The following is a 25,874-nucleotide window of genomic DNA, read 5'->3' as shown; positions in this document are numbered from 1 at the left end:
GCCAATACTAATTTTACACTCAATTAGTAGAGCTCAAATACTGTACAGTTCATTGAATTGGACATTTAATCATAACAGGTCAACATAGGACTAAACAAAAATAAATTACTGTAGTAGGCTACTTAAATATTTAACAAAATAAATCATTTTATTTGCAAATTGCTCATTGTTACATTTGAGCTGTAGGCATAAGTTGGGTTTGAAAATTCTGCCCTTACAGCCAGTTAGCAGAAACAAAGTAGATGTTTCATTTCATACTTCATGTTTTCTTTGGTTTGCACAAAAAGAAAGTCTCATCTAAAAAAAAAAAAAAAAACCTTATATAGCATCATCTAAAAGTAATTTAATCATTCTCAGATATGAAATACATGACATGTCTTTAGCTACAATGAGTCTCTAGACCCAGTTTCCTTCTGACAAATCTGCCTTAACTGCAACACAGATTCCCAATAGTGTGCACTCCAGAGAGTTCGGTTGTTCAGCAAAAGTACAGCTAAACCGATTGTTGCTGAGTGTGATGGCATTGGCTTTATGGAGTGCTTGAAACATATATCAATCATTGCGGTCTGTATGTGTCAACTTCTGGTTCAACCAATGGTACAGTAGGATGTTGGAGCAGGCCAATGGGGGTCAAGGTTTAGCTTCAGCAGTTACAGTGTTTTCAAGTCATGTCAGAAAGTATGTATTTATGAGATAAAATGCACATGAACATCAACACAACTCATGAGTTTAGGTAACTCTGATTTTCTTAAGAGTTTCCGAGTTAGGTGCATGATGGTGAGAAAACATGTCGGAGGCAATGGATGCAAGAGTCTGCCCTAGTGAAAAAAACCTACAAAAATGTATTTAAAATAGGCCTACATTCATTTCACACTAACTAAAAACCCATTAATATACAGCAGTCAGCAAAAGTTCATCAAAGTTGTCCTAAGAAGAAGGTTTTAGGACAACTTAGATGAAAGGATTTGATCTACTTCAAATGTTGATTACTGTATTTACTGACATAAATATTTTAATTAAACTTTATTATAGTTCTTCTTTATTGCCCAATGCATATTTCTTAATATTAAGCCTAAAATGTGTTTAATATCACTATTAGTAAGGATAGTATGATCACTGTATAATTTGAATGCAAGATTTATATACTTGTACTAAAGTATACTTGCAATAGTTCCACTTTAGCATAATCAAATATACTGAAGTATATCGTTAGTTGGACCTCAACACAAAAATACTTGTTCCAGTTTAGCAGACTTTAAGTATACCAATTTAGTATACTAAAAGTACAATTGCAGTGTATTTATATTAAGTACATAAATATGTAAATGCAATTGTAGTACACTTAGCATAAAATAAATGTATTTCAAATACATTTTAGTATATTTATTTTTCACTAGGGTGTATATTATTGTTAGATAAACACAGATCAATGTTATGAAACTACAAGACAATCTGGTGGTTCTTATGAAATCAACCAGAATAACTATGAAGAACTGAACACTTCTCAAGCAGAAAGATTTTTGCATCTGATGAGCTTGAAGACATTTATAGCAATCATTCTCACAACATTTATTATTACTGAAATGCATTCACACACATGAACTAACAGTTCAGACACTTTACAAACGGGTTTGTTTTAAACATTACATAAATATATTTGCATAGATGTAAATATGGCACAGCCAATTCTGCAACTTCACCATTATTAGTGAAGCATACCCTGAGACATTATCAAAATAAAAACACAAACACAAACATAAGCAGAAACATTTTCAGTTGGGAAGAAAGGACTCTCTGAGTCATCAAAAGTAAAAAGTAAAAACAGCCTGTTCATAATAGATGATGACTTAACACTGATACAATAGACATAACATTTGCAAAACATGTTCAGCTGCCTCAAATTTAACTACTAAATACTCAAAGATGAATATTCACTTTTTTTTATATAATGCTCCACATTTACATAAGAACTGTACCGAAATCTGACTGTTTATGAAAAAATGTTTGCACTGTTGATTATAAGAAACTTAATACTGCCACAAAAAAGCATGAATTCCTTTATTCAATAACCAATATAAAAAATAAGGTAATAAGTAAATTTGCAAAATAAAGTAATTTGCAACAGAATGTAAACAAATTTAGTCTTTAGTCTCAATTTGTTGCTCTTCTACTCCAGAAGAAATGTAGAAACAGCACGCTCAGACAGATTTTCCATTCACATTAGAGTCTCTGATGTGTTCTGTGATTAAAACAACACATTGCTATTTGGCAACTACACATCTGAACTCTATATGTAGATGTCAAAGCTTAGATTGTCTCCTTGATCTGAGTTCCTTCGATTGTGTGTAGATCTGTATTAGAAAACACAATTACAGATTTAACATTTATATAGACAGTTGAATGTACTGTATATACATAAGAGCTGCATTGAAATCTGAACTTACTCAGTTGTATCAATCTTCCCTGTGACAGGAGACATTAGAGAGAGAAAGTTGTTTAAAATGTTAATAACTGAGCAAAATCAGAATCACAGTAAATCAGACTCTGTAAGGAGTAAATGTTTGTCTCATTTAACCAGCGTTGAACCTCCTTCATTTTAATAACTGTTTGCATCTGTAACAGATCAGCATTATTAATGCTGATTTGTAACAGATGCAAACAGTTATTGAAATGAAGGAGATAGATATTTCCAAATAAACTAGTGACCCACCAGCCCCTTTTCACTGACAAATTAGTCTATATACTCTTAAAAATAAAAGTTCTTTATTGGTATTGATGGTTCAGTGAAGAACCTTCAATTGAAGATGATTGTGTATTGATCTTCAGGAATCTTTCAGTTTCATTTGCAGCAGTTTACTCCATATCTGTGGCGATGTGTGATGCAGTAATGCTGTCGTATCTGGCTACCTTGAGCTGTTATAACACACTCTCACATGTTTATTTATTTTTTTACTATTATGGAAGGAGTGAGATTTGCATGTGAATTTACACTTGCAAATCTCAGTTCATCTGGAATGAGTCTCAAACAACCTTCTGAAGTGGGTTGAGTGATTGAATTTAAATCCTTTTCATAGAGCATTTACACCAGGGGCCATATTCATGAAACATTTCATCTTACCACTAAGAGTTCTCCTAAATAGCAGTAAAAGTTCTTAGTTAAGAGTTTTCTCTTAAAACCTTTTCACAAAGCTGCTGAGACAAACTTTTACTAAGGAATTGACTGAAGTCTTAAGCTAAGAGTAAGGGCGGGGTTGACCTCGTTGCCATGGAGTATAGCGATTCAGCGATTGAATCATAGAAATACTGTAGAATGTTTCAATATTAAAATAAAGATTTTAAAATACAAATGTTGCCCTATTCAAATAAAGGTTTTTTAATAAAAATGTTGCCATATTCAAATAAAGGTTTTAAAATGTAGGCTAAGTGTCACTAATTAAACTAGTAATTGTCCGCCTCTTGGACGTCTGCATTTCAAAAGAATGCAAAATACAAGCGACAAATTATGTTTTATAAACAAAGTTTGGGAGGAACAAATTCAAACAGTCTTTCTAATCAGCTCGAGAGGAGGAATATATACACAGACGAGAGTCGACTCGCTTATAGTTACTTTGACAGTTTTCTGCATCCCTCTGCCACCCCGTCCCTCACTCTCAGCTGAAGATACGGGGAGAACTCTGGGTTTGGGCTAAATTTCAAGCTAGGAGCCCTCGATCCCATTGGACAGCAGAGCACACCAAATAAACTTCACCATTATTATTTTTTTTTTTTACTCTATTCAATCATTTGTAAGTGTGAACTCATGAAAACCACTGCCGCAGGTAATCTGACAATATTATTTATTTGTTAAAGATTCATTTTTGGCGCATCATCGTAGATTCAAATCTATAAATCAAAATGTATTGCATTTATGAAGAAAAGGTCCATTACCCAAGGCTCTATCGCTATTGCCTCAAATGTGTACAGTATCTCTGGGTGGATTAGGATTGTTTGTGATTTGGTCTTAGTGATTTAGGAGTCCTCTTGACTACTCCTAACGTTTCACAGATTTAGGAGCTAGTTTTAGCGCTAAAATGCTTTGTGAAATACTCTTAGAGCAAAACTTTAGGACTCCTAAAATTAGGATTGACACGGCCATTCTTTTTAAGAGTTTCCCTAAATCTGCAATTTAGGAGCTACTTTTAGCCCTAAGATTTTTTTTTTTTGAATACGGCCCCTGGTCTTTTCATGATCAGATAGCAATCCAATCAGAGAAAATGCATAAAGTGACCAGGTGTGAACTGGTTATGGTTAATTTAAGAATTGTTCACTGAATGGTTCTTTGTGAACCAAAACTGGTTCTTCTATGACATCACTGCCATATCATCACTTTTCAAGAGAATATGATCAATATTTAAGAGTATCTTGAAATAATGTATTTTGCACAAATTCACTGGATTTTGACCACTTTTTGACAAAATTAAATAAAAAAGAGAAAAATTAAAGATACTTACAATAAGCATGCATTTGTAAAACCAGCCAATACAAGGCAAAAACACATTCAGAGGGGAAGACAATGACTCTCAGATCCTTCAAAACACGTTCACCATTTCCTAAGAATTTACATAAAAGAACAACATTGAAGAGAAAGGAAGATGCATCAGACATTTGAAAGCAAAACTGTAAAGCAAATTTTAGTAAATAATTGTATTCGGTTCCTTTTCAGCATGTTATCTGCAAAATTAGTTAAAAGATGTACAAGATAATTATAGATATTAACTCACGTGCTTTCAGGATCAGTTCTGCTGTCAGTGTAACAGAGTTCAACAAAACAAGACCAACTGCTCCAAACATGTACATGATTTCATGACAGAGATGAACTATAACACACACACACAAAACAAACACAATCAAATAGTTGAATTAACCCTCTGGAGTCTGAGGCTGATTTGGGGCCTGGAGAAGTTTTGACATGCCCTGACATTTGTGCTTTTTTCAGTTGTTCATAAACATATTAATGGAAAAAAGTGTCATTACACTGTATTCAGCAGAAACTAGGCTACAATAATATGTGAGGAACATGTATGTACAGTACAGTCCAAAAGTTTGGAACCACTAAGATTTTTAATGTTTTTAAAAGAAGTTTCGTCTGCTCACCAAGGCTACATTTGTTTAATTAAAAATACAGTAAAAACAGTAATATTGTGAAATATTATTACAATTTAAAATAACTGTTTTCTATTTGAATATATTTCACAAAGTAATTTATTCCTGTGATGGCAAAGCTGAATTTTCAGCATCGTTACTCCAGTCTTCAGTGTCACATGATCCTTCAGAAATCATTCTAATATGCTGATCTGCTGCTCAAGAAACATTTAATGTGTACAATTGTGCAAAATATTTGTGTACAATATTTTTTTTCAGGATTATTTGATGAATAGAAAGTTCAAAAGAACAGTGTTTATCTGAAATCTAATCTTTTGTAACATTATAAATGTCTTTACTGCCACTTTTGATTAATTTAATGCATCCTTGCTGAATAGAAGTATTCATTTCTTTAATTTCTTTTCAAAAAAATAAAAATAAAAATTCTTACTGACCCCAAACTTTTGAACGGTAGTGTATAATGCTACAGAAGCTTTGTATTTCAGATAAATGCTGTTCTTTTGAACTTTCTATTCATCAAGGAATCCTGAAAAAAAAAGTACACAACTGTTTTCAACATTGAAAATAATCATAAATGTTTATTGAGCAGCAAATCAGCATATTAGAATGATTTCTGAAGGATCATGTGACACTGAAGACTGGAGTAATGATGCTGAAAATTCAGCTTTGCATCACAGGAATAAATTACTTTGTCAAATATATTTAAATAGTACACAGTTATTTTAAATTGTAATAATATTTCACAATATTACTGTTCCCTTTCAGTCGGTCACGTTCGACGTACGTCAGTAGTGACCGACGAATTGGGATATCGCTTAGAGAGCCCTATCAGCTTCGTGTGAACTAAAACAAGCCAATGGAATTGGCGTGCGATATTTGCATAATGCGCACCGCCCCCGACAGGTGTATATAAATAGGAAGCGGATGCAATCGCACTCTGTCTTTCGCTTCGGAGCCATACACTGGTGTCCTGCTTCAGACTTCAGTAAAACTGAAACTAAAACTGCCTCAGAAGAGGATTAAACAGCGAGCTGTTCGTGTTGGTAGTGAAGGCACTCCAGCGAGGTCGCGAGCTTCCGAGGAGCCGAGCTATAAGCTCTCAACTGCTGTTGTAACAGCAACACTCTAAAAGTGTGTGTGCGTGTTGCGATTTGGGCCGGTTCCTCGGTGTGTTCAGGGAGTGGTGTACCTGAGCACATCGCGTCACTCCCTGTGTGCTTCAGCACAAGTGAGCTGATCTTTCCCCTTCTAAAAGAGCTTTACAGACGAACCCTGACAGTATGTCATTTCGTCTGTGCGTTACTGGGTGCGGTCGTTCCCTGGTCTCTGCTGATGGGCACAATCGCTGCATCTCGTGTTTGGGCGTTCAGCACGCTGAAGCAGCTTTTGTGGATGGTTCATGTTCCAGTTCTTATTATTAAATTCAGAAAAAACTGATATCCTAATCTTTGGACCAAAAACTTCCTCACGAAAAAACCTTGAATACTCCCTAACGCTTGACGGGTGCTCCATTAAACCTTCGTCCTCAGTTAGGAACCTGGGTGTGCTCTTCGATACCAATCTTTCATTTGAAAGTCATGTTTCTAGTATCTGTAAAACCGCCTTCTTTCCATCTAAAAAATATATCTAAATTACGACATATGCTCTCAATGACAAATGCGGAACAGTTGGTTCATGCATTCATGACCTCAAACTAGATTATTGTAACGCTCTACTGGGTGGTTGTTCTGCTCGGCTTTTAAACAGACTACAGTTGGTCCAAAATGCGGCAGCTAGAGTTCTTACTAGAACCAGAAAGTATGACCATATTAGTCCAGTTCTGTCAACATTACATTGGCTCCCTATTAAACATCGTATAGATTTTAAAATCTTGCTACTTACTTATAAAGCTCTAAATGGTTTAGCTCCCCAGTACCTAAGTGAGCTCTTAATGCATTATAGTCCTTCACGTTTATTGCGATCTCAGAATTCAGGCCAGTTGATAATACCCAGAATATCAAAATCAACTGAAGGCGGCAGATCCTTTTCCTATTTAGCACCTAAACTCTGGAACAATCTTCCTAGCATTGTTCGGGAAGCAGACACACTCTGTCAGTTTAAATCTAGACTAAAAACACATCTCTTTGCTCTTGCATACACATAACACATTATCAATACATTAACATTTTTCAAATCCGTTAAAGGATTGTTACGCTGCAATAATTAGGTCGGCCGGAACCGAGAACATTTCCTATAACACTAGATATACCTGTACATCAGAATAAGAATGGCATCTACGCTAATATCTGTCTCTCTGCTTATCCTGAGGTTTGCCGGGTGCTGGATCCAGGCCGTATCCAGATCAGATGGAGAACCTGTGTCTGGACCTGACTACAACGTAGCCCAGGAGACAATGGGCCTACAGATCCAGTTCTGGCTGCATCTATAATTCAGATTTTTAATCCCCGTATCCGCTTACATATATTTATATATAATCTATTTTTAATCTCTATAATAAAAATGTATAATTCAGATTTTGATCTCCATATCCATTTACATATATTATATATATCTTCCAAGGGGTTTTTTCCCTCCTAGGACTTTTTTCCCAGTGTTAGCACGCTGGGTTTTTCTCCTAGGGGGTTTTTTCCACCCCTGGGAGTCAGCCGACATTGGCTTAATGTAGCACCATCTTGTATATGTTACATATTACCACGCTTGTTTGTACAGCTTATTTTTAACCACTTCCCTTTTTTCTGTGCTTCTAATATGTAAAGCTGCTTTGAAACAATTACCAATTGTAAAAGCGCTATATAAATAAATTTGACTTGACTTGACTTCCCATTGCGGGAATATGACTATCGCGGTGCTGAGGTCTAGACTCTCCTTCCTGAGGTCTCAGGAAGCGGGGGTCCCCTCTCCTATGCCCCGTTCGACCGTTTTTTCCGGCCCGGGCCGGAATGACGGTTCGGCGGTGTATGGGAAGGGTGACCTGAGGATTACGGTCAGGGCTTCCCCGCCGAGCGGAAACGCTCCGCGGGCCCCTGCCGCCTCATCAGCACCGCAACCCGTCGTGCCGCCGTTGGTTTCCGCTGGGCCCTCTACGGACTGTCCAGCCGTTACCTTTGGTGCGCCTGCGGCGGACCGGATGTCGATCTCTGCATCGGAAGGTGAGCCAGGGTCCTCGGGGGAGGAAGATCCGGACGCGCTGCCGCCCTCCGGGACGGTAGCGGTGGCCGAGTCGGATCCCGAGTTGACGGCTGTGCTTTCCCGGGCCGCCTTGTGTGTCGGGCTCGAGTGGAACCCTCCACCCTGTCCCGGCCCATCTCGGCTGGATGATTGGTACTTGGGGGGGGGTCGCGCTGGTCATGTCCAGCGTCCCGCCCCAATGCCATTCTTCCCGGAAGTGCACGATGAGGTGACCAGGTCTTGGCAAACACCGTATAGTGCTCGTGCAAGGCCCGGTCCCTCATCCGCCTTCACCTCCCTGGACGGCGGGGAAGCCAGGGGGTATGCGAGGATCCCGTCAGTCGAGCGGTCCGTTGCGATGCAGCTGTGTCCAACGTCCACTGGCTGGCGTGGTGAGCCGCGTCTCCCGTCCCGGGCCTGTAAGTTCTCAGCCGGTCTGACTGAGAAGGCTTACAGCGCCTGTGGGCAGGCTGCCTCAGCCCTGCACGCGATGGCCCTTTTGCAGGTTTACCAGGCAAAAGCGCTGTCGGAGATGCCCCAGGAAGGGCCTGACCAACAACTGCTTGGGGAGCTGCGCGCTGCCACCGACCTTGCCCTCCGGGCGACGAAGGTGACAGCACGCGCTGTTGGTCGTGCGATGTCTACCCTGGTAGTCCAGCAACGCCATCTCTGGCTGACCTTGGCGGACATGCGGGAAACCGACAAGCAGCGGTCCCTGAATTCCCCCGTGTCCCCGGTCGGCCTCTTCGGCGACGCGGTGGAGAGCTTCGCCCAACAGTTCTCCGCCGCACAGAAGCAGGCTGAGGCTATCAAACACGTCATGCCACGGCGGTCCGCTGCTGCCTCCACCCACCCGCCCGTGGCTCAGCCTCAGCCCGCCCGTCGCCGAGGGCGCCCGCCTGCGTCGTCCTCCGCCCCTGCTGGTTCGGCAAAGCAGCAGCCTACACCAGCCAAGCAGCAGGGTGCCGGTCGCGGACGTGGTGCCCAGCCCGTCTCAGCCAAGCCAGGTGGCAAACGCAAAAGGAAGTCACGGCCCTGAGACGGGCAACCTGGAGGGGAAGGATCTTGCTCTTCGGGAGAGTTTTCCACCTTCTCTCCCACCCCCGGAGGAGGGCCGGGGGGAATTTGTGATGTCTGTCCATCTACCGCCGCTGGCTCCCCGGAGTCCAGCGGTACCCTCTTTATCACAAAAAGAGCAGTTTCCTCAAACTCCAGGTCACAACAGGGTGCGCCTGCCAGTGTGCCAGGCCCCGCCTCACCACTCGCAGCCCCCTCCCATTTCGCCAGCAGGTGGCAGTGTGATGGTGCAGCCCGCGCCCCGTGCGCCGTCTCCCATACGCACTGCTGCCTCCCAGAGTTCGACCACACTCCGGGCCGCTCCCATGCCGTCCGAGTTGGGTCCCACTCTACCTTGCTGCCCCACCCCCGGTGCGTCTGTGGTGCCTTTGGTCCCGCTGGCTCGGAGTCTGGAGGCGTGGATCACGCTTCCCAGCCCGTCCCGCTGGCTCATTCGCACTATCAGACTCGGCTATGCGATTCAGTTCGCCCGGCGTCCCCCGGTCTTCAGGGGTGTCCACTTCACTCAGGTGTCGTTGGACAGTGCACCTGTTCTCTGGGCGGAGATTGCTGTCCTCCTGGCGAAGGATGCAATCGAGCCGGTCCCTCCAGCCGATATGAAGTCGGGGTTTTACAGCCCCTACTTCATTGTACCGAAAAAGGGCGGTGGGCTACGGCCAATCCTGGATCTGCGCGTCCTGAACCGGTATCTCCACAAGATGCCGTTCAAGATGCTCACGCAGAAGCGCATTTTCGAATGCGTCCGTCCCCGGGATTGGTTTGCAGCAATCGACCTGAAGGACGCGTACTTTCATGTCTCGATTCTGCCTCGACACAGACCCTTCCTGCGGTTTGCATTCGAGGGTCGGGCATATCAGTACAAAGTCCTACCCTTCGGGCTGGCCCTGTCCCCCCGCGTCTTTACGAAGGTTGCGGAGGCGGCCATTGTTCCCTTCAAGGAACAGGGCATTCGTATCCTCAACTATCTCGACGACTGGCTGATCCTGGCCAGCTCGCGAGAGCAGTTGTGCGAACACAGGGACATGGTTTTAGCTCACCTCAGCCGGTTGGGTCTTCGGGTCAACTGGGACAAGAGCAAACTCGCCCCCGGGCAGAGGATCTCTTATCTCGGTCTCGAGCTAGACTCGGTCGCACGGACTGCGCGTCTCACCGAGGTGCGCGTCCAGTCGGTGTTGAACTGCCTGAGCTCGCTCAAGCGCAGGACAGCGGCTCCACTGAAAGATTTTCAGAGGCTCCTGGGGCATATGCAGAGATGTATAGTAACGAAGTAGAACTACTTTACTACTGTACTTAAGTACTAAAATGCGGTATCTGTACTTTACTAGAGTATTATTTTTTTCTCCTACTTCCACTTTTACTTCAGTACATATTTTCGATGAGTTTAATACTTTTACTCCGATATTTTTTTATGTGCTGCATCGTTACTCGTTACAATTATAAAAATGTTACGAATCATTCCATTCCAAACCCACATTACCACTGCCAGAACGGTGGATGGTAGGTTTGATGAAGCTGGCACATCATTGAGCGAATCAAGCGATTAAGAAGACTGCGCGTGCTCCCGTTCTGCCTTTTGATCAGCGAAAAAGATGGACAAACCAAAAACACCACCTTCCATCCCATCAGTAAGTTAAGCCCTTTTGCTAACTAGCGACATGCTGCGGTGTTCACTTAAAGTTTACTAGCTGGCTATCATAAAGGCTGTCACGCAGCGCGTTGAATGGTATTTTTGACCCATCACTAATGTCAACTTTCTCTTATTTTATGACAGCCTACTGTTGCCAAAAATAAATCGTAGAGCATGTCTCCTTTGGTGCTGCTTAATCACACGCCCGTTTTTATAGTGTAGTAGTGTTTTATAGGTTAATGGTAGTATAGATTTACACTGACATAACTAATGCAGGAGTTTTCCTGCACTGAAAGAGAGAGAGTGAGAGAGAGAGAGAGAGAGAGAGAGAGAGAGAGAGAGAGAGAGAGAGAGGGAGGCCCGGCCGCGCGTGCGCATTCACGGTCTTAAAACAACACGAGCGCTGTCTTGCTCTCAAATTGCTCTCTATTTGTTTACATAGTTAATGTGCACTGTGAAGTAACATATACAAACAATGAACAGCTGTATTTTTATTAACTAAGATTAACAAAGATTAATAAATACAGTAACAAATGTATTGACCATGGTTAGTTCATGTTGGTTATTAGTCTAATACATTAACTAATGTAGTGTTAACAAATCAAACCATATTATAAAGTGTTACAAACAAATCATTTACTCAGAACACCTCTTGAAATGAGAATATAAGTGTGCTTAACCCATTTTTTTAGTAAGAGTGGTTAGTAAGATTTAATCTTAATGAACTACAGTATTTTTAGGTTATTTATATGACAATGTGTAGAAAAATTACCTAAAAAAAATAATTTAGCCTAGTTTAGACTGGAGTGAGGTGAAAACAGAAAAAAAGTGCAAAGCAAGTTGTTGTTAGCTAGCTGTTAATTTTATTCAATTGTATATGGTAGAAAATTAGACTATTAGTGAAAATAAACTTTTTGGTAACGAAATCAAAGTGCTGACAACAAACAAAGCATCTCAACTTGTCTGCATCTCAAGTGGTACTTAATCACACTTAATCTGTTTTTGTTTACAAAAAGTTACAGCCAAAGGAATTGTGATTGTCCTTTAGGTTTATCATTTGAAATAATAAAAAACAATATGATGTTCAAACTTTTGACTACTTTCTTTAATAACTACATAACACAATACTTGTACTTTTACTTTCAGTACTTGAGTAGTAAATTTTAAAATAAACTACTTGCAATACTTAAGTACAAAAAATGTTGAATACTTTAGTACTTCTACTTAAGTGTGGTGCTTAAAGAGCACTTCAACTTCTACTCAAGTCACTTTTTTGATAGAGCGCTTGTACTTTTACTCAAGTCTCGGTCTCTAGTACTTTATACATCTCTGGGCATATGGCATCTGTAGCCGCGGTCACGCCGCTCGGATTGCTCCATATGAGACCGCTTCAACACTGGCTCCGCGGCCGGGTCCCGAGATGGGCGTGGCAGCGCGGCACGCTCCGTGTCCCCGTGACACCGAGCTGCCGCCGCACCCTTGTCCGGTGGTCGGACCCTTCGTTCCTGCGGGCCGGAGTACCCCTGGAACAAGTGTCCAGGCATGCTGTGGTCTCCACAGATGCCTCTGCCACGGGATGGGGGGCCACGTACAACGGGCATGCAGTGTCGGGTCTTTGGACGGGGCCTCAGCTGCATTGGCATATCAATTGCCTCGAGTTGCTAGCAGTACATCTTGCTCTGGCCCGCTTCAAGGAGCTGTTGTCAGACAAGCATGTACTGGTCCGTTCGGACAGCACTGCGGCCGTTGCGTACATCAACCATCAAGGTGGTCTACGCTCCCGTCGCATGTCGCAACTCGCCCGCCATCTCTTGTTGTGGAGTCAGAAGCATCTGAGGTCCCTTCGGGCCACTCATGTCCCAGGTGTGCTCAACCGTGCGGCCGACGAGCTGTCACGGCAGCCTCCACTTGCGGGCGAGTGGCGGCTCCACCCCCAGGCGGTTCAGCTGATTTGGCAGCGTTTCGGCGAGGCCCAGGTAGACCTGTTTGCCTCCCCGGAAACTGCCCACTGCCAGTGGTTCTATTCCCTGACCGGCGGCACGCTCGGCACGGATGCCCTGGCACACAGCTGGCCCCCGGGTCTACGCAAATATGCGTTTCCCCCAGTGAGCCTTCTCGCACAACTCCTGTGCAAGGTCAGGGAGGACGGGGAGCAGGTTCTGTTAGTGGCTCCGTACTGGCCCACTCGGACCTGGTTCTCAGACCTCATTCTCCTCGCGACAGCCCCTCCCTGGCCGATTCCTCTGAGGAAGGACCTCCTGACTCAGAGACGGGGCACCCTGTGGCACCCGCGTCCCGATCTGTGGAACCTCCACGTGTGGTCCCTGGACGGGATGCGGAGGTTCTGAGTGATCTCCCGCAAGCGGTCGTAGACACCATCACTTCCGCTAGAGCTCCTTCCACTAGGAGTCTCTACGCGCTGAAGTGGAACCTGTTCGTCGAATGGTGCGCCTCTCGCCGAGAGGACCCCCGATCATGCTCGGTCAGATCTGTGCTTTCCTTCCTGCAAGAAGGGTTGGAGCGAAGGCTGTCTCCCTCCACCCTGAAGGTGTATGTTGCCGCTATCGCTGCACATCACCACGCAGTTGAGGGTAAGTCCCTGGGGAAACACGATCTGATCGTCAGGTTCCTGAGGGGGCAAGGAGACTGAATCCTCCTCGCCCTTCCTCCGTACCCTCTTGGGATCTGACCCTGGTTCTCACAGCTCTCCGGGGTCATCCCTTTGAGCCTTTGCGATCAGTCGACCTGAAGGTTATGTCCCTAAAAACTGTCCTTCTGGTTGCATTGGCTTCCCTGAAGAGGGTAGGGGACCTGCATGCGTTTTCGGTCGACGAAGCGTGCCTAGAATTCGGGCCCGGTGATTCTCACGTCATCCTGAGACCCCGGCCTGGATACGTGCCCAAGGTTCCTACCACTCCCTTCAGAGATCAGGTAGTGAACCTGCAAGCGCTGCCCTCGGAGGAGGCAGACCCAGCCCTAGCTTTGCTCTGTCCCGTCCGCGCTCTGCGTGTGTACGTGGACAGAACGCGAAGCTTCAGGATCAGCTCTTTGTCTGTTACGGAGGCCAGCAGAAGGGAAAGGCTGTCTCCAAGCAGAGGATGGCCCACTGGATAGTGGATGCCATCGCCTTGGCGTATGAATCCCAGGGCGTGCCTTGCCCGCTCGGGTTGAGAGCCCACTCCACCAGAGGGGTGGCCTCTTCCTGGGCGCTGGCTCATGGCGCCTCGCTGACAGATATCTGTAGAGCTGCGGGCTGGGCGACACCTAACACGTTCGCTAGGTTTTATAGCCTACGTGTAGAGCCGGTATCTTCACGTGTACTCGCATCTACTAGTCGGTAGACGTGTTGTACCCGCTCTAAGTGTCGGCTTGCAATGCCATTCCCGCCCCCTGGCCGGATACGTGCATACTTTTACTCCAGTCGTGTTCCCCGCTTGGCGAACCCTGTCGAGTTTCTCCGCCTCCCCCTTCGGCTCGGACATTGCGGAGTGTCTGATGCCAGGCCTACATCCGTCGCTGACGCTGTCTGTTGGCTGGGGCCCATATGTCGTGACCCCTCTACGTGAGCGGTCCCATATGTGTAATTGTCCACGGGTCTAAACTCCCTACGGCGAGCCCGTGTCTTTCCCTTAGCAGACCCAGCTCTGCTGTCACCTGTCAGATGAGTCTCCCCCTACCCAGGTGGAGCCATCCCAGGGACCCCATATGCGTACTGCCCCCCGGGCCAGTCCATATGTGTGTTCTCCACGTAAACTCCTCCCCCATTGGGTAGGTAGTGGCCTCCGCAGCGTCCCTTACGGGTTCGCTTCCCCAGTGTAGTCTAGTTTACTTAGTGGGTATTCGGTAAGACAGCAGTAAACTCTCTCGGCGTAAGCTCGCCCCTTCACCGTTCCAGCTGGTGCTATGGGTAGCCGAGCTTGCGCTGGGCACTGGAAGGGGTTTCGTAACTGTGGCGCTTTAGTTGGGATCCCAATTCGTCGGTCACTACTGACGTACGTCGAACGTGACCGACTGAAAGGGAACGTCTCGGTTACGTATGTAACCCTCGTTCCCTGAAGGAGGGAACGGAGACGTACGTCCCGTCGCCACAGTTTCTGTACCCTCGCTGTAGTGCGGACACCAGTTGTCTCCTCAGCGAAAAACAGAGTGCGATTGCATCCGCTTCCTATTTATATACACCTGTCGGGGGCGGTGCACATTATGCAAATATCGCACGCCAATTCCATTGGCTTGTTTTAGTTCACACGAAGCTGATAGGGCTCTCTAAGCGATATCCCAATTCGTCGGTCACTACTGACGTACGTCTCCGTTCCCTCCTTCAGGGAACGAGGGTTACATATGTAACCGAGACGTTTTTTACTGTATTTTTAATTAAATAAATGTAGCCTTGGTGAGCAGACGAAACTTCTTTTAAAAACATTAAAAATCTTAGTGGTTCCAAACTTTTGGACTGTACTGTACATGTTTGTGTTTTTGAAGGAATAACGTTTATGCGTGGTTATTGAAAAAACAAAAAAGATTAGTCACTGAAATAAGGCCAAAAATATATATTAAATCTGTGTTTACAAGACTTCTGGGTATTGGAGGTTGTATGCTAGAGTTTTTGCTTCAAAATTATGTAAAAATTATAATGCCTACTTGTTCATATAAAACAATATATTGATTTAGTTTTTGTAAGATACTTTTTGTCAAGAAACACAGTATGCGTGGAGGCTTGAATCATCATGAATACTGGGCCATTTACACCTGAGAAGACAAAAGAATCGCATAAAGAACCTCATGGTGCTGCATAATAATGAGGCCTTCAGGTAGGCTGTGAAAAAAACCCTCTGTAATCATGTCTCAGCTCAATTTAATTAAGCAGCTCTCTTTTCAGTACTATATATATATATATGTGTGTGTGTATATGTGTGTGTGTGTGTGTGTGTGTGTGTGTTAGGATTTATATTAGGATTGAGCAGTGTGTATTTACATGCATTTGATCCTTGTTGGCTCGTCTCAGTCTGTTGTTGTCTCTGGACTCCTGAATTTTCTAACTCATCTGTATTAAAACAAAACTGAAATCTGATTCATGTCAATGGATGAGCAGAAAATATGGATTTAACCTGGAATCATATCTATTCTAGTAATAACAAAATACAGCGCAACAACATGTTTCTTTATTGACTAATTTACTGAATGACCTAAAACAAAAAACAACACACCACCACCACCACCACCAACAACAACAAAACAATTATAGAATAAATCTAATAAAGGGTGACAATATTATACCCAGTGCTGAGCAGAAACTGATTGAATTATGTATTCAGATTCCAAAAATTAAGCACTTGTAAATACATTTAAATTTTATTGATTACATTTTATTGACACAACGGCAGTAAATTATTCATTATTGATTCTCCCTAATTATTCTTTTTTCTCTTTTAAATTATTTTACTAAAACTGTTGCTTATATGTTCAGAAAGCACACAATATGGAGAGGCCACAGCGCATTTGACCACTGGATTTACAGAAATCATTTCACTTTTAAGAATTATGCAAAAAAATGCTGTTGATAACGGTCTTTGCACACCTGGATTTCTGAGAAGCTTGCCTTTGGGAAGTGAACATTCAGTCTATTTCTGTCCTGAGTGCTTTGGATCAGGGTTTTTTTTTTATCTATTTTTTGCATTCAGCTTTAATTCTACCCTGATCAGTTCTCTGGTTCATTACAGACATGATGCTTGGAGTTGAGGTTCATCAGACCAGAGAGTCTTGTTTCTCACAGTCTAAGTTTTCATGTGTCTTCACTGAAGAGAGGCTTCTGTACAGCCACTCTGAAGCTCAGATCTCTATATCTATGGATCTTATCAATTTAAAAATAGTATGGATAAAGATATGTTTGGATAACACCTTTCTCTGGCAGTGATTGAACCACTCTCTGTTCTCTGTAGTTCCTCCTCCTCCTAGCAGCAACTATCACAGGTGCAAAATGGATTAAGGCTGGTTTTTTATATGTGGAATCGCTCATCTTTCACTGAGTGTCTTTAGTAAATCCTGACAGAAGTTTTTAACACCAAAAGGTGGTTTGCGTCAAATGTCAATGTGATATTTCAGTTTTCTTTTTACTGAATTTTCAAAATTAATCACAAATGAAGACTTCAGATGCAAAAGCCTCTAAGTGCCATCTGAAATTTTCTTCTAAAATAACCATTTTTATCAGGCTCCCATGTTTAGGTTTAGTATTTTCACTTTATTGTTATTGTTATTATCCTTTTCATTACTGTTAAAGTGACATAACTGAACATTAACACAGGAGTCTGATAAAAACTAGAGGCTTTTGCATCTGAAGTCTTCAAATGAGGTTCTTGCTTTTTTTCATGTTGGGGCACAGAGTGTAGATTGATGTGGAAAAAATTAAAGCAATTTAGCATGTGAAAATTCAGACATCACAGTTCAGTCTCCTGTCTATTGTGAAATCACCCATCATGACCAATGAAGCGATTAACAGGATTAAAATAATGTGCAGTTTAGCAAGCACGATGTTGGGTATATCTGCTTTATATAACTTAATTTACCTTATAATAACATAAATAATAATTTATACATTTTGCATAATGCTTAAATCTGCTAACTGACATCAAAGCAAGAGCTAAGCTGACCTAAGCTTAGCCACCCTGCTCACAATAGCTTTTCTGTGTCTATTTTCTTGTGTTTATTTAGACGTAGAACTGTCTCTTTATGACCAAAACACACAGGAGATGTTTCAGGTGAGCACGGCAACTTTGCCTCAGTGCCAGGTGCAAGAAAAATGAGTGCAGAAAAGGTACAGGTACTGAGGGAGCTTCAGTATATCAACAGTGAATGGCAAATATGGTAGATCTGCGAGACAGTTGAACATTGAATACAACATGCTTAAATGTGGAGGCAATTAAAGCAGTGTAAAATTTTCCGTGCTTGTATCTGTTAAATGAGTCACATTTAACCTATTTTAGCCTATTTATTTTAACCTATTTATTTATTTTTTAATTAATTTATTTTTGTTAGTTTGTTATATGTGACCCTGGACTACAAAACCAGTCATAAGGGTCAATTTTTTGAAATTGTCCAAATGAAGTCCTTAACAATGTATATCCATTCACTTTTTTATACATTTATGGTAGAGAATTTACAAAATATCTTCATGGAACATGATCTTTACTTAATATCCTAATGATTTTTGGTATTAAAGAAAAAAAAATAAAAAATCAATAATTTTGACCCATACAATGTATTGTTGGCTATAGCTATAAATATACTTGTGTGAGTTATGACTGGGTTTGTTGTCCAGGGTCACATACAGGAGTAATTTTTTCTAACGAACAATGTAATTTAACTTTTTTGATTCACAATGCTCTGTTGGAGCAACTTAATGGCTGCACTTTGTTCTGCACTATGTTCCACCACTTTAAAACAAACAGATTTGTTGTTTGTTGAGATTATAAACTAGATGTGATTTTTTGTGTTTGCATCGAATGTTCTTTGACTTTGATTGATCTGTTGATCTGTTGAAAGCAGTTATTTTGAGTTAGATGCATAAATGTTCTCCTCCTATTCAAATTTGGCATTGAAGGGGTGCATACTACATATTTGCCCACCGGCAACTATAGTTGCTGCACATTCAAATACGTTTTTTAAGGAAAAAAACAAAAACCTGGGGGAAATAAATGCAGAAAATGTTCACAAAGGACACTATTAACAGGACTATATGCATGAAATCATTCAGAAAATTTGGGCACAAATGGGTTAAGAATATATTCCTCTCAAATGTATGGACTAAAATATACTGCTATGTGAGATCACAATATAAGTCAAACATTAATATGTATTTTTTTATTTATAATTAAATGCACAATAAATGTGAGCACTGTGCATTTGAACTAAAATAGGTGCCAGTTTTACATTATAAAGTACAAATGGAAATGGATCACATTTAAATGTTCATTTTACATTCTGGCATCCATGTGCTGCCAGTTTCCTCCCTCGCCATATTCACATTCTTCCACATTCAAAAGATAATTTTTCCCCTTTGTATTGAATTCAATTTAGGAATGACAAAACTGTTGCAATTCATTTTGACAACTAATAGAATGTTAAATATTTAATGTTTACTTTTTCAGTTGCAAGTTTTTGAAACAGATATTCTAACATGAGATTTGTTGAAGAGTTCATTGATTATATAAATTTCAGTGAAGGTTGACTAATCTTTGAACCGTGTAGTTATTTGCATGTCTCATCCATGAGGATTTAATGATGGAGAACAAGCTTTTTGAGGTTTTAAGTACCAGAACCAAGCTGTCGGAGCAAAGTGAACTTTAGCTGCAATGTGAGCTTATTTTCTTCTAATATGCCTGGATGTGAGGAGTCAGACAAAAATGATCATATTCACTCAGTATTACGTGATCTTATCCACCACCATCTCAATTACAGTGAAGTACAAATTACCTGTATTTATTCAGCTGTCTTGTAGGCACTAAAACAGTCCTGTACTTTGTTGAAAAAAAAAGATATTTCTGTACCTTCTTGGTTTATGTTGTTTTATAATTACATTGTGGGTAATAAAGGACATTGTAAGCATTGTAAGTCAGTGATGGATCATACCTGTCACACGGTTGTCAAAGAACGATATCATCCTCAGAACTTCATTGAATACAATGATACAGATCCATTCCACATACTCTGTTGATTAAACAAAATAAAAACTCTTACACTAAAATAAAAAATAAAAAAACTTGCACTTACACAGCACAAAATCTGTGTAAGTGCACAAAAACACAAAAAAAGCTGTATTCTCAATGTAAACCTTAAAAAATATATTTGTCCTATATATTTGTAAAAGAAGACAAATTTGTGATTTCCCACAACAAATCTACTTAAAAACCTTCTTGTTAAAACTATATACTATCTACTTTAAGTGTTTTTTTTTTTTTTTTTCGTTTTTTTTTTTTTTATTAAAATGACTAAAAATAAAATAGTATAAGTAAAGTATTAAGTAAAGTAGCATACCGTTCTCTCTTTCCAATATGGTTAGATGAATATAAATCACAAGGATGATATCCAGATGTGTTATTGTTATTATCCACAGTAATGTTATCCATCTTCGGCGGAGAACTGTGAATGAAAAGATCACCTTCTGAATTCAAAAAGTTTCACAGGTCACATACTAGAACTGATCTCAAATCTGAGAAGAATTGGCATGAAATCAAAATTGGCTTGAATTTATGTTCTTAACGCTCTTTAATGTTCTTATTGTTCTTAATGTATACAAGTCCATAATGCAAAGTTTCTTTATGTTTTTGCTGCAGTTAAGCCAATCACATTCACAGTTATACACAGTTCACTTTTCGCAATACAATCAACAACCAAAAGATAAAATTAAGTTCCACTTAATTCAGAAATATGTAACAATACAGTACTGTCGATATAGCAGCTCCTTTTTAATGGCGAAACAGTTCACCAAATATTATGCATATATTTCAACACAAGCATGGCATTTCTATTAATTTAGTAATTCATAAAAACAGGAATATTATTATGGGATCTACTCTTTCCATACTTATACAAATACAGTAATGATAAGAATGTATTTCAACATGTACTTACATTTGAATTCTGATTGCAGAAAATGTAAAAATAGTATAAAGGAAAGCAGTAGTGCCTGAACAATGATCACAATGAAAAATGCTACAATAAAAGAAAAACAGTGCATTATTTTCCCATTCAAACAAAACAACAGTCAATAATATATCATTAAAACACATCAACATTGCTCAAATGTTAAAATCACTAAAATGAGAGTCTAGAAGTGTTTTTATGAAACAGCTAATGATTTAATTCAATCTGCACATCCATATCAACATGTCATTCTACATCGAGGTGAAACTGTCTGAATTACAATCATGTGGATTTTTACACAGAAAAACAGTGCAAGCAGGTGGAATTTTACAAACTACTAACATATTGGTGTAATTATGAAGGGATCATTGTTTAGGTGTTACCTGGAGAAGGAACTGCAATGGACATTATCAACTGGAAGAGTTGAAAAAAAGACATGGCCAAAATACACAGAAGAAATGTATCTAAAAAAAGAAGAAAAAAAAGGGAAAAAGTCAGCAAGAATGGAAGAGTGCTTTCCCTAACCACACTGTGAGAACTGACTATCACAATTGTACAATGGTGCGGGAAACTGTGGTCAAGCTAAATCATTCATTTTATCAACACTCAGTAATTAAGTTACTAAAATGGTGTATTGAGATTGCATGTTTTTTTTTTCTTCTGGAGCTTATAGTTTTTATACAGTTAATATTTGCAACTTTAATACTGAGGTAAAACAATAAGAATGTGTTCGCCTAGAGTCTGCTTGCGTTTGCATTGTTGCCTGGGTGGCCCTAAGTCAGCTAAAAAATAAATAAATAAATAAAACCTTAACACACAATGAGGCCTAAAGTGAAACTGTTTGAATGTTCTGTATGTATTTGATTATCATTTTTCGTAACTGTAGAATAAGAAAAAATACATATACACGAACAAACCCATTTGTAATAAACTTATCAACCATAAATATGTGCTTATACACTTATCCTGCCACTCAGCTTTAACAATGTAAGGACTCAAATCACACAGAAACTCTTACCTGCACTCAGGATGAGACACGACAGTACAACAAATCCAAAGAAAAGTCCAGAACCAAAACGACGATCATTGTTTGTATCATGTGCACTCTTTCTCCAGCCATATGTAAAAAGAACTAGAGGAATAGATAATAAATAAATGTCACACAAGATAAATGATGTCCTGAGTGAGAACAGAACATATCTAAAGATGTGATGAACTGAAGAGTGTTTGTCAAACAGTTGTCTGAATTAAATAAGGCTAAACTGACTGAATCCGTACCAAGAAAAGTGAAGGTCACCTCACGTACATCATATTTTAGAAAAGATAATTCAACACTAAATGTAGTAAAACAAAGTAAAAAAGAATGTAATCTTATTATTTTATAATTTAGAATATCTCAAACATTCAAACATACTTAAAATTATGATGCCCATAGTTTCTGTTGTACTATTAAAGCAGGATGCAGAAAATGTTTCTACCAGACAGATATATCACTAAAATAGATGTGTAAAATACATGTTTTACCACTCTTTTTATTACAATGATTTTATGTATAATAGAGTTTTAATTGGTTTTCATGTTTTTTAGTCAATTTTATTCCTCTTAACATTTTAAGTGTGTATGTCTTTAACAGATGAATGGTTGAAAGCAGGAAATACATCTGTATAAAGAGAGCAGCATGACAAACAAATGGAGCCTTATAAGAGAATGACTTGTACGGCAGCGTTTGTGCATGAAGGCACCTCATGAATTTGATTTCGGACAGACTTCTGAGGCAGCGTAACAGTTTAATGATCTACAGCAATATAGCGTGAGCTTTTGTGAGAACTAAACAAATAATTAATTACTACAGTAGTAATTTCTCCATAGAAATGATATCAAAATTTAAATATGTTGGTCAAAATCGTACATTTATACACAAAATGAACAGCAAACGCAACTTTCGGACGCCATCTTTATTTTTCTAGCTCAACTGTCACAGAATGGAAAGCTCATGAGACACTCACATTGGGTCAACACACTAGGATTCTTGGACTGTTAGGGTATGGTACTTTGGACTGTATGCTTTTAACAGACTGAGTTTTCCTGGTTTTATTGTGTTGTTTTAAAGTTTCCTGTGAATATTGTAAATACACAATTCTTATTTAAACTTATCACTGTTTTATGTCTCATTCTTTTAACCACTAACAAACTCACACAGTAAAATCTGACCCCATTTAAATCTTGTGACTCAACCGATTTGGCTGATCATTACAGATGTTCAGGGAAATCACACTTGTCTTCGCAAAACAAATGTACTCCTGGGATACTACAGTTGTCAGACTTTGAGACAATGTCTGTCTTTTAATCATTTTGAGTATTCAGGGTTGCTGACTTAAGGTTTGGACAACGAGATTTTAGAGAGAGAGATGTAAGATTTAACGGCTGAATTCTGGCCAAACCTATTGAAGGTAATATTTCATGAAGCACTTTTAATATTAGAATAATGAGCTCTGATATGTAATTTCAAGATTTACCCACCTGAATAAACAATGACTGTAAAAACAGCAAATTCTCTTGTTATTTTGAAAAACCTGATCCATGTTTTAATGTTGTCTGTGGACAGAAAGAGTTGAAAACATGAAATATTTTATAAAACACTAATGCACTGCCGTTGTATTATATTATACATCTTTTCCATTGCTTGTACTTCGCATTTATTCAGTGTTAGTTGAGGTAGGACAAAGTGTATTTTTGTTGCTATCAATATGTATCTACTGATACCCTTAGGAAAAATAATAATAAAAAAACTTTAAATCCTAACATACCTTGAAGATACTTTAAATAAGGCAAAGCCCAAATCAACATAACAGACCTCAGAAAATAAAGAGCACAGCAAGTGACGGTCTCATGCAGAAATCCTGCAACAGAATATTCACTGATGGTTATTAAACAATATTGATAAAATAAATAAATTAAAGTCCCATCATAAGAGAATAAACAAACACACCAGTAGTTAGTGTGAGTCTGGTATAAGACAATTCTGTACAACATTACATCAAAACTAATATAATCTGCCACAGCACAGTCTCATATAAACTACTAAAATCACCTTCAGTGAGACCCCAGAAGAAGAAGGCGATGGACATACAGATGTTTGGAAAAAAGACCAGAGAAAGCTGAAGGTTCCAGATTGTGCTTCTGGAGACTGAAGAGAAGATGCAGAATAATCACAGTTAAATCAGCAAAAAAAAAAAAAACTTACAGTACACAAACAGTAAGACAAACAATAAGATTTTCCTTCCAATCACACCTGTGTTTTTTGATCTGCAGTAGATCAGACTGCAGAGCAGAAGTACAGCTCCAGATCCAGAAACAAAACAGAAAACCAACACAGTTATGTGCAAAAGAGAGAAACCTGGGAAACACAAACATCACCACTGAATCAATTTGTTACAAATAATCATTGTTTCTTAATTATGGAGAATTTGCGATCATTATTTAAAAAAATCCCTAACAGCTTGTGTTAAAAATCATCATTTGTGTTCTACTGAAGAATTTTTATTTTTGGGTGAACTATCCCTTTAATGGTTAATCAATGGATCATTTTGAATACTATTACAAAACATTACAGATTTGATGCCAATTATTTAATGTAAGTGTATTTTCTAATGTGGTATCTGTAGCCTGTGTAACTGTAATTATTTCAGCATCAAGGGTGATTTGAAACATGTATCTTGCATTATTTACTATTGAATTCAAAGTACTAAACTGAAAGAAGAACATCTGTTGTGTTTCAGTGATTAAAACAAATGTTCTCATTACATATTACAATGATCTTGTGTTTTGAAACAGTGATTATGTAGAATGAAAATATGTACAACTAGAATGAAAGCATGAGATCAGGTTTTGAAAGAACGACTAGCTGTGTTACAAGTGTGATCAGTTTGGAGTTTTGTATTAAGAGTTTTGAAAATGTATGCCTTACTTGTGAAAATAGTACCAAAGCAAATAAAAAAAACAACAACCTGTAAATCTGGCGCCAAATGTATAAAAAGGGTAGCCTAGATACTTTTCGCACCAATTGTAGATAAATAGCTAAAATACTATATTGTTTACTTCACACCAAGTGAAATAGCCCTACTCTTTGCATGAGAGTTGGCTATTTGAACTAGTGTAAATAGAGCCTGCATTCATTATTTTGCTATGTTTGTCGACTCACCCAGTTTCTCCAGTACTACAGTTGCATTGGCTGAAAGTCCTCCAGCAAACACTTGACACATGTAAACTCCTTTATCTTCAGTTCTGACACTCTTCAGTCTGATAGAGAAGTTTCCTTTGGGGATTTCATCAGTGAAGAACTCAACTCTGTCTCTGTATTGTTCATCTGATGAATCTGTTAAAGTCTTGTTGTTTTCATAGAGCAGAACCAGAATATCTTCATCTGTTCTTATCCATGAAACTTCTTCAAAGTGTTCAGGTTTGATGTGAGAGTCGACAGAGCAGTTCAGAGTGACATCTTCACCATCATATGCAGATATGGACCGATTAGATCCTGATACTAGCAAACGCTCTGAAAAAATAAGAATGGTTTAAACATAAGTTTAAAATACATAAAATGTAATTTCAGTGAAATTTGAACTCAAGTGGCTCTCACTCACCAACATATATTTGAACCTCAGTCTCTCCAGATTCCTGCTGACTGTAAACTTTACATCTGTATTTTCCCTGATCTTCAGCTGTCAGATTGTCCAGACGAAGGGCGAAGTTTCCATGTTGAATCTGATCAGTAAAGAAATGAGCTCTATCATGATACTCCTGCTGCTGGGCCTCTGGTCGACTCTCTCCCTCCAGAAACAAATGAACTGGAGTCTCTGAGTCTGTTCTTCTCCATTCCACCTCCAGATCCTTCATTGGTAAGAAAACTTCATCAACATAACAGGGCAAAACCACTGAAGATCCCAGAGGAACAACCAGAGGACCAGAGGGACCGTGCACAGTGAAGCCTGTAAAGAAACAGAGAAACTGGTTGCTTAAAAAATGAGAAAGAAAAATTCGAAGGCTTTTCAAGTATCAACGTAAAGTGATCATACGCACCATCAGCGATCATCAGAAGCATCGATATAACAATAAATGTAATATCCATACTTGTACAAAGAAAGAGCTCAAATAAAATCATAATTTAATCAATAACATTAGAGTTTTACTCGACAGTCTTTCATACGAGGTCACGTCTGAATAAAAC

The 25,874-nt window shown here is 39.9% G+C and overlaps 1 protein-coding gene across 4 annotated transcripts; it reads right to left on the bottom strand.

The window, feature by feature from the left end:
* Positions 1-1,517: 1,517 nt before the first annotated feature.
* LOC125279758 lies at positions 1,518-25,874 on the bottom strand. Of its 4 annotated transcripts, XM_048209756.1 has the most exons (17): positions 25,727-25,874; positions 25,291-25,635; positions 24,852-25,202; positions 23,943-24,047; positions 23,742-23,837; positions 23,458-23,550; positions 23,171-23,245; positions 21,669-21,782; positions 21,034-21,114; positions 20,639-20,719; positions 20,042-20,146; positions 19,637-19,714; positions 15,987-16,055; positions 4,761-4,856; positions 4,491-4,589; positions 2,445-2,463; positions 1,518-2,351 (listed from the first exon to the last, which is right to left on the bottom strand). In XM_048209756.1, exons 1-17 carry the CDS (start codon positions 25,806-25,808, stop codon positions 2,288-2,290), a joined length of 1,953 nt encoding a protein of 650 aa, XP_048065713.1. In that variant the 5' UTR covers positions 25,809-25,874; the 3' UTR covers positions 1,518-2,287. The 4 variants fall into 4 exon arrangements, 2 of the variants coding, with proteins under 2 accessions (XP_048065713.1, XP_048065723.1); XM_048209766.1 differs by lacking the exon at positions 15,987-16,055; XR_007187445.1 differs by lacking the exons at positions 1,518-2,351; positions 2,445-2,463; positions 4,491-4,589 and adding an exon at positions 19,481-19,524 and having other exon boundaries at positions 4,792-4,856.

The sequence above is a fragment of the Megalobrama amblycephala genome, linkage group LG1 (assembly GCF_018812025.1).
Source record: "Megalobrama amblycephala isolate DHTTF-2021 linkage group LG1, ASM1881202v1, whole genome shotgun sequence".
NCBI classification, from domain to species: Eukaryota; Metazoa; Chordata; class Actinopteri; order Cypriniformes; family Xenocyprididae; genus Megalobrama; species Megalobrama amblycephala.
Note: the sequence above shows the minus strand (reverse complement) of the source record. Positions and strands in the feature narration are given on the sequence as shown.

Bases quoted from the DNA above. Each gene is read 5' to 3' on its own strand.
- LOC125279758 (XM_048209756.1), bottom strand. From the start codon at position 25,808: ATGATTTTATTTGAGCTCTTTCTTTGTACAAGTATGGATATTACATTT. The intron at 21,783-23,170 runs GTGGGTAAATCT...CTATTCCTCTAG, and splicing joins TACAGTCATTGTTTATTCAG to TTCTTTTTACATATGGCTGG. The intron at 4,857-15,986 runs GTAAATACACAC...TGTGTGTTATAG, and splicing joins CCAACAAGGATCAAATGCAT to TTCATCTCTGTCATGAAATC.